This window comes from Candoia aspera, chromosome 4, assembly GCF_035149785.1.
Source record: "Candoia aspera isolate rCanAsp1 chromosome 4, rCanAsp1.hap2, whole genome shotgun sequence".
In the NCBI taxonomy this organism is placed as follows: domain Eukaryota; kingdom Metazoa; phylum Chordata; class Lepidosauria; order Squamata; family Boidae; genus Candoia; species Candoia aspera.
In genome coordinates this window covers 67,017,962-67,031,251 of record NC_086156.1, presented here as the reverse complement: position 1 = coordinate 67,031,251, position 13,290 = coordinate 67,017,962, and the positions used below count along the sequence as shown (strand labels likewise).

The following is a 13,290-nucleotide window of genomic DNA, read 5'->3' as shown; positions in this document are numbered from 1 at the left end:
TCTTTCCTTGGCCTCCCTACACTTGCACACATGCATGCATCCCGCACCCTCATTCCCTGGCCTTTCTGAGCTCGCACCACACTGAGCACCCCCTCCCCAGACACATGTGCGGCCTGCACCGGGCCTCCCAAGGCCTCCCCCCCTCCACAGTACCCCTGTGCTCCTTACCTGGGATTCCTTCTGCTTCCTGCTTAAGGACCCACACGTCTTGGGTTACAAGAACAACAGGGACTGCCTGGATTGCCTTCACTAAGTGATGCAGCCACGTGACATCACACTTTACAACTGCATTGTTTGGTGATGGCAGTCCTGGTCCCAACTGTAGTCGTAACTGGAAGACTACCTTTAGACTCAATGCAATCGCTTGTTCTGCTTTAGCTTTGAAAAGAAAGATATGTAAGATATAAAAGCCAGAAATATAGGGCCTGTCTAGCTCTGTGCCTGTTTAGTAGGTCATCACTGTCACTAGTTAGTCTTTGCAATAATGTTGATAGGTGAAATAGGGAAGATTGGGAGTAAATCACATCACTCACTGTTAATGTTCTCAGTTTATCTGTATATCAGCCAGATATGAAAATTAGCTGCCAATGTTACAGTATCATAACCTTTGATATCATTAGGTACAGAAACTAATCTTGGGCACTTTCAGGGTTACTGGACAACTCTACTTGCTGGTCTTTCTCCATGTAAAACAATCTTACATCCAACTTTTCTTTTTAAGGTTGTCTTAATGTATACCTTGGTTTCTCTTTTAGAGTTTCAAATTTATTAGGGGAACACAGCCCACTTGGAAATGGTGTCTACAGATCTGTAGGTGAATGGCTGGAAGCCATCAAAATGGGACGGTACACAGAGATTTTCATGGAAAATGGATACAGTTCCATGGATGCTGTGGCTCAGGTGACACTGGAGTGAGTAGAATTCCTGATCATTTCCACTGATATAAGGGAGAGCACTTTTGGTTGGAAGCCAGTTAGGAGTAAAGGCAGAAGGCAACTGGAAGCATTTAAGACTTTTTTTGAACATTACAATTTGATTCTAGGGAAAACTCATTTATATCCCATATAAATGATAGCATATCAGAGGTAGAATTGATTTGTGGGTATCACAGTTGTTGAAAAGATATCATTAACAACTTTGCACTAATAAATAATCATGTGACTTTGACCATTTCAACAGCATGCCAGTTTGGCATAAGGGGTGTCCTGCTTTTCATATAACAAAGGTGTTTTCATCCTAACTGTACATGATGTAACTGTAAGAGTTTTCAAGGAAAAAAAAGTCTTGACTGCATAAATATCTCAGAAAAAAATGCGGAGGAATAATCCCACCTCATTGTTATCCAGGCTACAACAACGGGTTCTTGTGTGATGGGAAATAATTTTGGAGCAGTCTAATAACTATTATTTTCTCTAGGTTTGCTGCTCTGCTCAATATAGTTATAGTGATTGTTTTCACTCAGGTTCTCATATTTTCCAGTCTTAAATTCTTTCCAGATTGATTTTTTTCTTTAAACATTTTGTAAAATTGTGTATGTGTGTATGTATATATGTTTGTGTGTGCGTGTGTGTGTATTCAAAATCAAGGATATTTCTCCAGTGTTACTGCCTTTTTTGTAACATAAACATTTTTGTAAGGGGTTTTTTTTTTTGGTTACAGCACATATAGGTTCCAGTCTATGTCTTGATTTAGGCAATTCAGACTGGATAGATTCAGATTAAAATATGAGCCGAATGAATATTTCCCCTGACCTTGAACAGTGATATAAGGCCAGCTTGTGTAATAAAGACAGGAATATATTTTTCCTTTACCATGATATAGAAATACAGGAAGCCTCCGCAAGGGGAGAGGCTTTCACTTATCCCTACTGAACTTGAGTGACTTGACACATTCCAGACCCAAAAAGGAAAGCCTCTTTTTCTCTTGAGATCTCTGTGAAAACAGGGAAAGGGTCCAGTAGGAAAACCCATGCAGTGAACATCCCTGACAGAAGAATAGCAAACACCAGAAGAACATTCCTGACCTATATTTGAGAGTGACCGGAGCAGGGGGATCTCACTTTTGCCCTCCTCCAAACGGATGAGGCCTTGACGGAAGGGCAGCAAGGTCAGAGGCCTTGACTGATGCATGGTAAGAGATGTAATCCCTGCTCTTAAAGAGATCTTTGCCAGGATCTCAGACAGTGAGGTGTGGGAAAAGAAACTGTTTGGTTGTTCGTTTGTTTGTTTATTTATTGGAAAAATAAATTGTGAAATTGACAGTGTTCCTTTCCCCCACCTCCCTACAAACAGACTTACTGCAGTTCCTCTAGAAAAATGGCAATGAAACTATATAAATGCCTGCATTTCCTCTGGCTTCTCTGGACTCCATACTGTAAAAAAATGCTTGTCAATTTCATCTATGTTGCGTTGGCTTTTAAAAAAAAATGATTTGCACTATGCTGTTGATCTGCACACATCCCTCATAAGCACAAAATCCTCTCTTCTCAATGCTTGAGGATGCAAATAAATCCTTCTGGCTCTACTGGAGATCTTCAACAATCTGCTGTCCAGTTAAAAAGTATATTGATTGCTTTATTTATTTGTTTGTTTAACATCAGAGAACTTCTTCACAGCAGCAGAGTGAAAATTAGGACACAAACCATCTCCATGCCAATGTTTTAAACTGTGGAATGTGATGAATGTGTCATAGTTCCCTGCCTGTTCTTGACTACTTCACCTTCCCTGTTCCCCTGTCAACTGTTTCAATATTTTTTGTTTGTTTTTGTTTTATTGGAAAATCTCAGATCCTGTTCTGGCTTCATATCTAATGACAGTTGTCAATTCTCACAGTACACATACAGCACAGCTAGGGTTTACAAATGCTTCCGCCTCTTTAGGATCAAACATAGTAGCAGAATTTGCTTTTAGAAAATATTCTAACTATGAAAGGGAAGTAAGAAAAATAAGTTGAATTTTCTGAATTCCTGCACTGGTGTTATAAATTTGGATTTCCCTAATATTTCTCTTGCCTGTTATGGATGTGTCAGCTCCTATAAGAATTTAAGTCAGGTATGTCCCGTATTTTTACAAGTATTTTTCTGTTTCAATCCCGTGAAATACCAAGAACTCCAGACATTTAAATAACATGTACTGTACATTAATTTGTGCCTGCACACCTCTTTAGCATTTATTATAATTTTGATACTTGATGCTGTGTTTCCCCTTGGATGATATAAAAAAGGTTATTTTTTTAAAAAAAACGCCTCAAAGATAGTTTCAATTTTTTTTCACTTGTCCTCTTTGTACAGACTAACACAAATACAGACTATTATCAAAATTTAGTGGGATTTTGGCTTTCTAAAAAATAGATTTTCAAGTACAAGTGCTTAAACCTTTTTGGAATATACTGTCCCTTGACTGAATTAAACTTGTGAAGCACTATTCTCTGCTGTTTTAGTGAAATTCTCACCCTCAGGTTTTAAATGTTTTACTTAAAATTTAATCAAGTTGGTTTCAGGCTCCATGCAATACGTATAGAATATGATTGTAAATTTGCTCATACTAGCTAAATTTTCTATGAGATCGGAGTCAGAACCATACAGAAAAGGTAACAATATTCTGTTGAAGCTTACTCTATACCAGTGTTTCTCAACCTTGGGGACTTTAAGATGCGTGAACTTCAACTCCCAGAATTCTGGGAGTTGAAGTCCACACATCTTAAAGTTCCCAAGGTTGAGAAACGCTGCTCTATACCATAAAGATGTAGATTATGTCTTATACTGACTGAAGGTTTAGTTCTTCCATATTCTACTTTTCTCCAACCTGGTGCCTTTGAAATTATGTCTACAAATCCCAGAATTCTGATACCTATAGTTTTCTGTGTGCAGGCCTTAGGTGTTTTTGATGTACTCAGCCAAACTACAATTCCTAAAATTCTTGGTGAAAGCCAAGGATATTACATTTGTATAATATAATGTACTCTAAGAGAAATTAGATCATTGATGTGGTTCAAGCAGAAAATTAAGATAAGATCTGGGCTGGGCTGGGCTGGGCTGAATAGTTATAGAAAGAAGATTCCAATTTCTCTTTTTCCATATTTGTGTCATCAGTTGCTGTAGTCTCACCATGAATATCACAGAATTTACTGAAAAACACATTTTTTTTCTTTATTTTCTACTTCAGTCATATAATAAAACAAATATTGTATGGAAACTATTCATAAATAAAATATGAAGACTGCATCATTCTGCTGATCCATCTGAAAATCTTCTGCCCATAAAGCCATAAGAATGAAAGGGATATGTTATGCTATCTTACATTAAAGTTCTGGCTCTGACACACCCCTAAATGAGAAAGATTGTTCAGATTATCTTTCTTCAGACTGCCAATAAAGGTTTACATTTTTAATGCTCCTGCCCTAAGTTCCCTGAAAATGGAGCATAAGCACTTCACAGAAAAGGGATGCGTGCCATCTTCTTGTTGATCTAGTTTTATAGTCACCAAGAATTACTCTCTTCCATCTGAAATGTTATCGACTCATCTGCCACATCAGTCTGCTGCATATATTAAATAGGCCCCAGTTTGGGTTAGGCTTCTTGGAGGCCAGTCAAAGATGACCAAGGCCACAGTTGTGTACTTACACTATTCTTGTTCAGCATAGTGGAGTTTGTGCAAAAAGCGTTTATATTTCCTTCCAAGTTTCTGACAATTGATTCCTGTATTAAGTAAGGGATTGGACTCGGTGGCCGAAATGGCCACTTCCAACTCTATGATTCTATTAATTCTGGAAAGATTTGAAAGCTATGCCTTCCTCTTTTCATCCATTTTGGAGGCTTGTTCACTGTAGAAAAATTTTCACCTAGACAGATTTAGTAGCAGTTGAATATATCTGGCATCCTACATTAAGCCACCTGTGTGTCTACCTTAAAACAAACCATCCTAATTTTCTAGGAGATTTATTATCACCATCAGTATCTTTGATTTATTCCTTCCATTACTCCTATCATAAATAATGTCACTTTTAAAATTCATCAGCTATAATTTTTGTAGCTCAGTTTTAAAAGTATGCTTCAGTTTTTATTGTGGGCAAAATCCATGAAGTCCACTTTAGACATTAAAGTATAAGGAAAAACAGATAAATCAAAGCTCACTTATATACTTTCTTAATCACAATTTGTATTTTATAAGTAAACTGGCTATGAGAATGTATTTGAAGCCTGACTGAATTATTTGATGTAGACAAAACATTCAACTAGTTGATTAATGGACTTCCTAGATTATTATATTTGTATACCTCTCAGTCCATACCTGTATGTTGTAAAATACATATTTTCATGTATAAACACTGAAAAAAAAATTACTGTCTCTCAGTTGATAAGTCAATCTTTATTGCAAACTCAACTTACAGCAGAAAAACAAAAAACAACTATTGTAGCAGAACAAAATATTTACAATAAAAACTCAAAATTACTAATAAACGAGTAATTGTTTCATTTGATACAATTGCACCATCTTCTGGATTAGTCAGTCTCCATGTAGAAAAAAGTAGGGTTACACAGCCCTCCCTGTCATTGAATCATAGAGTTGGAAAGGGATATTTAGGCCATCAACTCTAACCTCTTGCTCACGGTGAAAATCCAATTAAAGCAACCCAGACAAATGGCTGTCTAACCTCTATTTGAAATAATCATGTTTAACTGAATCTCTTGCTGAATTTCTCAGATGCTTCCTAGAACAAAAAAGATCATGCCAATTCACTCTGAATGTTGTTACGGATAAATTATTAGCAGCAGCTTCAAGAAAAAGCATGGGGCCTTCAAAGGCTTCACATTATTTATACCAGCTGAAATCCTGAGAACATGGTTGGATGGAAAAATGAGAAAAACACTTCATCTTTATATGCATCTTATCTTTATTCTAAACCCAAAATGATTTTCAGTTTTCCAGAAAATGATAGATAGTGGTTAACTATTTAGAAGAAGAAAGAAACATGGGAAATGTTTGGGTTTGAATGTGTTGTAACATGCTTACCAGGGTTAAGTTTTCATACTGTTCCAGAGCTGGGACTTGGGGAGATCAGATGAAATCAAAACTCAGCACTTCAAAATAGATTTCACCATTCAAGATTGTTTAAAATTCATTGTCTGATTTTGCTGGTTTCCCAGAACTTTTATCTTGAAATTTGAGCCCAGGCAAGAAACAGGTTGAACATTACACAGAAGAATAGTCTGGTTTTTACAAATGAAGACCTTAGTCTCTGTGAAGGCAAACCTTTGTGTTTGCCAGGAACTAAACAGGTAAGCAAGCAAGGTGTTGCCTGTACCAAGATTTTTAAGACTGTATGGTAGTTTGGGTGGCAAACTCTAAGTGTGAGTGGCAACTAAAGATTCCTTCAAAGGACCATGTTGTCTTCTGTATAATACTGGGTTTTTTGGAGTTGTTTTAAATTGTCCAGTCACAACCGGAGTTTCCTCAAACAATCTGAAAATCTTGGTTTTCTTTCAGTTGTTTATTCAAAATCCTGCCAGCCAGCAAGGTCTTGTTCAAATGCACAGTCTCAAAAGTGCTGCCTTTTGAACGTAATAAATTGAAAAAAAGAAATGGGTCCCATAACAATTGCCCCAAGTCCCGTGCTCTGTTCCAGATGCTTCTTCCATGGCCTGACAACCAGTGTGTTCCAATATTATTGTTGCCATGTAGTTCTAATTCTAGCAAAAGAGATGGATCCCGTTTTCTACCTGTGCTTCCATTTGGATTATCAGACTGTTCCCACAGGAAAAAGAGCAACTATTTTCTAACCTTATGGACAATCTCTGGTGACTTTGAGTGCCAGAACAACCCTCAAGAATAGCTAGCTAATGACACTGGCCTTTTAAGTTGCATACTTGGCTGGACATTAATGGCTAACAACAAAAGGTGGACTTCATCACATCTCCCTTTTGAAAGATACACACTCACTGAATCTCAGGACACCTTGTTGCTTTTCATCCAGTGGACGGCTCTGAAAATTTGTAACTGTGTGTGTGTGTGTTGTGTTACATTGTAATTGTTTTATTTTTCCTTTAAAATAAATGTTTGTTTATAATAAAAAAAGTCCCTTTATGTAAAAAATATCAAGAATTCACCGGCTCTTGCTTTTTATTCCTTACTCTTCATCTGGTGACATGGTATATATTTCAAAATCAATTTTGATGCCATCCTGTTTTTGGAAAGGAGATAAACAACAAGAGCAGATGAACATTTTATGCTGCCCCTCCCACAAGAATTGAAGACTTAATTAACTAAACTGTCCCACCCACTCTATGAGCATCCCTGAAAATATCAAAATGCTATCATTTCAGGTACAAGACCTCCATGCTTTTCTAATCTGCATGAAGTGCAGATTACACGTGAAAATTAAGCATTTTTTTTAAGTATGTATAGTTTTGCAGTCATACTGACTACCTTTAAAAAGTATATTAATGATCAGAGGCAACATCAGTTTGCTTTACCATTTTTTGTGCCAGGACTTGGACATACTGTCAACAGTATGACCAACAGTACAATAAAGCTTCTTGGGGAAGGATGCAAAAGTTGCAATTTCTGAGTCTTACTCAAGCAGTACATGGTTCTGTAACTGTGACTCAAACAGAACATGCTTCTGTGATCACAATAAGCAGCTGGTAAATGGGGCAGGGTGTCCTTGTTTCTCTTTCAAGACTTGAACCAACAGGTGGGTACCTTTAAAAATCTTTACATTATAGAGTTTAGCCTTAGTAAGGAGGAAAAATGGAAAAACATCACTGTCACAGAAAACATGTATTAATCATTGGTGATTAATGAATTAATGATTAATGGATTAATGAACATATATTAATGATATATTAAATCCATTTTTTAAATTGGGGTTGTATTACTTTTCACGTGACTCAAGTGTGTATAATTTTAATATATATAATATTAAGTGTGTTCAAAACTTATTTCTACCATGAATTAAGTATTCCTTAGACAATCCATAATACTCTGCCTGAACTAAGCCAACTGTACACCAGTATGTCAATAAATGATAACATTCAGGAATGGAGGGAGAAGGCTGGATTAAGGACACGTATATCCACAACCAGTTTTCCACTCCTAATTTCCCTCTTTTAATTCTGCTCTGATGTTCAGTCCCTATTTAGCAAGTCCTGTGGTTTGTGGGATAGCTGCTTAGAAGATATTACTGGATGATAGGAAGTCTGTAGCTGGCCCTGAGGACACTGCCAAGGGTGGCTCTTATGAAGAAGTGATATATGTGGATGTATGTATGTGACAGCATATATACATGCACATACACGCACATATACATAGACACACATACTGTATATGTATGTAAAAAACTTTATCCTGCTCTTCAGCCACAGTAGAAATTGCAGGTGAATAGATAGATGGACAGATTTGTTTGTTCATTCTGTAGAAGGCAAGTGTTGCTTTCAGGCTTATACTAAAGTATATATACTGTATAATATAAATAGAAAAGAGGATGAAGAGAGGAAAAAAGCAATTATTAGTGAAATAGTAGCTTTTATCATGACCAGAAGGAATGAAAATAGCCTAGAGAAAAGAATCCAATGGAACTGATTTTCCACTAGAGATAGTTGTACTGCTATTGTAGTTTGTAGTCCCTATATGCAGTTCACATTTTTCCTTCATAAAGTTCTCAGAAGAATAAACATATAAAAAGTTCCTGAAATTGTTTTTTTTATTTTTTTTATTTTCTATCCCACCTTTATTATTTTTATAAATAACTCAAGGTGGCGAAAATACCTAATATTCCTTCCTCCTCCTCTTTTCCCCACACCAACAACAACCCAGTTTGGTGAGCTGGGCTGAGAGAGAGGGACTGGCCCAAGGTCACCCAGCCAGCTTTCATGGCTAAGGCAGGACTAGAACTCACAGACTCCTGGTTTCTAGCCTGTTGCCCTAACCACTAGACCAAACTGGCTTTTTTCAGTCAATACCTTTATATGCATGTAATTAGCGAGCTCCTGAGGTATGATCTTTGGTTTTCCCTAAAATATGCCTTAAAACAGTTAAGACCACTGTTCTGTCTAAATCATACCATTTACGTAACCGGCAGAGAGCTACAAACCAAAACCTGATCAAAAAAAATTTGCATGCTTCATCAGATGCTGCAATCTCCCAAGATTAACTTGAAATGCTGCCCTGTCCTGTTGTCTATGACTGAATTACATTTTCATGTTCCTCTTGACTTGGGCAAATGTAAGCTTCATTGGGGTGGGTGAACTGAATCTACAGTACCTGTTGAAATAGGCAATCCAACTCACCAAGGCACAGGAAAAGAGAGAATAATGGGAACACCCATGCATGGCTTTTCCTCTTACTGGAAGGAGCACTGTTCTTTTCTCTATTCATGGGGAAGGGCAGTCCTAGGAACTACACAAAAATGGGCTCAGATGTCCCAAATCAACCTCCTATTCTACAGAGTGAAAAAGCATAAAGACATGAGAATCAAGAGCTAAAGCTTTTACTGGACTGTTTGTCTCTGTGACTATGAATATTTCTCAACAGCAAAAATATTTTCACCTGTTTTTTGGGGGGGATGGGGTGAGGGTGAATATAATTGAACCATGTTGATGGATTAGTAGAAAGATAATTTACTCTCCTTTTCCATACCCACTTGTTTTTCTCACATTTCTTGAGTTCAAGAAAAGCTTTCCTGTTTGATACTGCCTCAGAAGTAGTAAGAAATCCTGTCATCCTCTGATGGTCTTTTCTTTTGAAAGGAAAAAAGATTTCAAAATAATGCTTATGATTTTGTGAACTGCTTTAAGTGATATAACTTGAAACATGGATATTGAGAACAGACACATACATGGTTGATCAAGTACAGCCAACATCCCCGTGTATCAGCCTTTGGAATCAACATGTGCTTTCTTCATACAGGGATTTGAGGCGTCTTGGAATCACACTTGTTGGGCACCAGAAGAAGATAATGAACAGCCTTCAAGAAATGAAGGTCCAGCTGGTAAATGGGATGGTGCCACTGTAACTTTTTTTTTTAATGACTATCACTTAAAGTGATCGACCTTGCACTTTTAAAACTTAAACCTGACATTTATTTTAACAACAACACAAAAAGTGAAATTCTGTGATTTTTATAATGCAACAGAGGAACACTGGCCTCAACCACATAATTTATAATCAGTGTTATAATCTACTTCTCTGTGACTTCATTTTGAGGTAAAGTTAAAGTCCATGAACAGCAGAAATAGATATATACCATATACGTGGTTATAATCATTTTTCTCTGCTTCAACAACAAAGCCTTTCTACTGCATTTTGGCTGTTTATGGAGTGTACATCTATATATGTGTATATATATATATTGCACCTTTTAAAAAAAGCTGAAAATGGTAACCCATGTTAATACTTCCAAGGACTTACTTGAATAGAAATATTTTCCATCCATTTGACGGCTTACAGAAAAGTACAGTTTCCTGAGGTTTGCTTCAAGTCTTAAGCATTGATGGAAGAATAATGAAGAGCAATATTAGACTATTTCTTGACAAGAAAGTTCTTGTTTTGTATATTTTTAAGAATGCTGCTGCTCTACAGCAATTAAGCCCTAAATATCACTCTACACACATTCCTTGATGAACGTCCAATGCAATACTGGGTGTGTGTATTTCGTCTTTAATTTCTTTTTATAGGTGGGAGATTAACCCACCTTTAATACAATGTTTGCAGATAGTATTGCCCATATATGGGACCGTATTTTTCATATTACTTGCTTGTGTTTTTAATGCTGTTTTATTATAACATAGTTATATTTGACATTAGCAGAATATTAAATACTGGCTTCTGAATTCAGCTTCCTGAGGAATCTCTAGCCATTTCCCCACTGGTCACTTCTAGCATCACCCAGCCTTCACTAAGGTGATCAGCCCAGTGATGGATGCATCTAGAAGACAATATAAGTGACTATTGGGAAAGTAGCCTATGTTTCTTTGGAGGAGGAGAACAGCCAATATTTGGGGTGCTTGAAAATGTTTGAACAATTTCTAATGAGAGAGATCTTGGAAGCCAGAAGAGGTAGCCTTGTAAGGTTTCTAGGAAACAGTGGTGGGCAAAAGGCTCTACTTAGTTTCCTGTCCCTCCTCAGATCAAAATTGTTTATGCACAGTAACTCATAATGTGCATCTCTATGGTAAAACTTGCTTGGCACATAATTTTAAGCACAAAATACATACTGCTTCTGTAGCACCAGGAAATTTTTATTTTTTACATTTTAATTATTTTAAGTAAATACCACAGGTCTTTCTTAACCTATATTAGTATTGTATTGGAAATTTACCTTACAGCACATACTTTTAAAAGATTCAGCAATTTTGTAATGGACACAATCAATTGTGAAGCATTGGTTCCTTTCCCTCTGGGTTCAGTATTGTATTCAGTAATTTATTACTGCATTTGATCACTTTGGATGGATTGGCCGCTAATCTAGATAACTATACTACAGTAATCAAATATATGACTTTTTCAATGGAAACGTTTCCATTTTCGGTGATTAGGCCTAGATCTGATGCAACAATAGCTAAGCCACAGCATGATTCCTGAAGTCATTCTTGCTTGAATATGCATTCAGATTTATCCAAGATTTAATGATAACTCCATTCAGTTATGTTAATTTATAAGGCAAACTTGTTCTACTGTTTTAGTCAGTAAAGTCATTTGTGTTATGATCAACCTTCGCAAATGTCCCAATGACAAAAATTGCCCCAAGTCTGATTCAGTGGCTAAACGCAGTGCAGCATGGAAGCTTTGAGGACAATTGTGTCCTGAGAGATAGCTAAGTTGGCAACCCCTCACATTAGGTTCCCATATTAACCCACAGAGCCAAAGGATGTAGTCATACAGCTGATCCTGCATCACTCTGATCACTTGAGATGCCACCTTTAATCTTCAGTTTCTAAGTTGCAAATCCTAGGCCATGTAATGTGGAACCTCACTGAAATCAGTGGGGATAACTGCAAAGAGAAGGCATATGTAATCAGAGTATGTGTAATCAACATACTAATTGAAAAATGAGTTCACAGCCTCACTCTACCAATTTTAATTCATAATATTCAGATATTTTCCTAGTTCTGTTTTCTTTTTTCCAGAAGGAAAGAATTTTCAAAATATGAGTATGAATCCTTTTTTATAATGCCACATACATAGCAAACAGCCCCAGTCCACAGTGGTGCTTCCTAGAAGCCCCTGACCATCTCCCCACTGCTTTGTCCCATTCACTGGAAGAGAACAGTGAAGAATGGGCAGTGAAATGACACTGATATTGACCCCTTTGAACTAGAAGCTAGGAAGAGAGAAGCTTGGTCCAAAACTTGGTTCTTCATTATTTCAGACCTTGTCACATCTCTAAAAAGAAACAGAGAAATTAAGAACAGTTATGAATTTTTGAAATATATGTCTAGAGGATAGGAGGGAAATGTTTCCCTTTCTAAACCCATCTCAAGATGGAGGAAGGTTTCTTCATACCTTCATGGCGGGCGGGGGGGGCGGTGTCTTTTAAAGAGCTGTCAGTTACTGTTCAGAAAGATGTATAGATGGTCACGACCTGAAATGGAGAGACCCCAGTAGCAAATCAAATGCCTATGAAAAGGAGAAGAAAATAAATGCCTCCTTTGCTGTCTTTTCTTCTCTGCATCTGCCAGCACTTGGCAAAATGCCAAGCTCATTTAAAAACATGAGAACATGATTGGGGGGAGACAGACAACCTGTGTGGGCTGCTTTCATGATCGACAACCCAGCAAACAGGGAAAGCTTGTCAGATTCTGGTGAAGTGGGGGTTTTGTCTTTCACATTTAATTTTGTTAGATGGTGGGCTACTAGGGGAAAAGTGGAAGAAAAAAAGTAACTCAGAGACAAAACAATTTAGCCCAAAGCTCTTTTTCAGGTAATAAATAGCATTATTGGAAGTGTCAGGAGACCTATTGGAGATGATTTGTACCTTCATGCCTGCAATTGTTTCTAAAATAATCCACAGGAAAGCAGAAAAGGCAGCTGTTTCGTCTGGAGGAATCGTAGATGTATTTCTTGGCTTACAAAGCTCTTCTATCTAGAGATAATATAATTAGCCTTGGAACTTTTTTTTCCAGGTGTCCAGTTAATGGCTGGAAAACAGAGGCTCTCTGGACAAAATGCTGGCCTGCCTTCCTATCATATGTTGCTTAATTGTCCTTAGTTCTGATTTAGCCCACTGAGGTGTTACCCTTCTTTTCTCCTTGCAGTTAATGAGTTGTAGTGCATCAGTTCTTACAGTCTTTCA

General features: G+C 37.2%; 1 protein-coding gene across 1 annotated transcript in view; it reads left to right on the top strand.

Annotated features, from left to right (window-relative positions):
- EPHA5 (EPH receptor A5) overlaps window positions 1–10,011 on the top strand; it is a 247,426-nt gene extending 237,415 nt beyond the window's left edge. The window contains exons 15-16 of the mRNA XM_063300334.1: window positions 756–911; window positions 9,906–10,011. Coding sequence (XP_063156404.1) covers window positions 756–911; window positions 9,906–10,011 — 262 coding nt within the window. The remainder of the gene's footprint in view (window positions 1–755; window positions 912–9,905) is intronic.
- The last annotated feature ends 3,279 nt before the right edge of the window (window positions 10,012–13,290 follow it).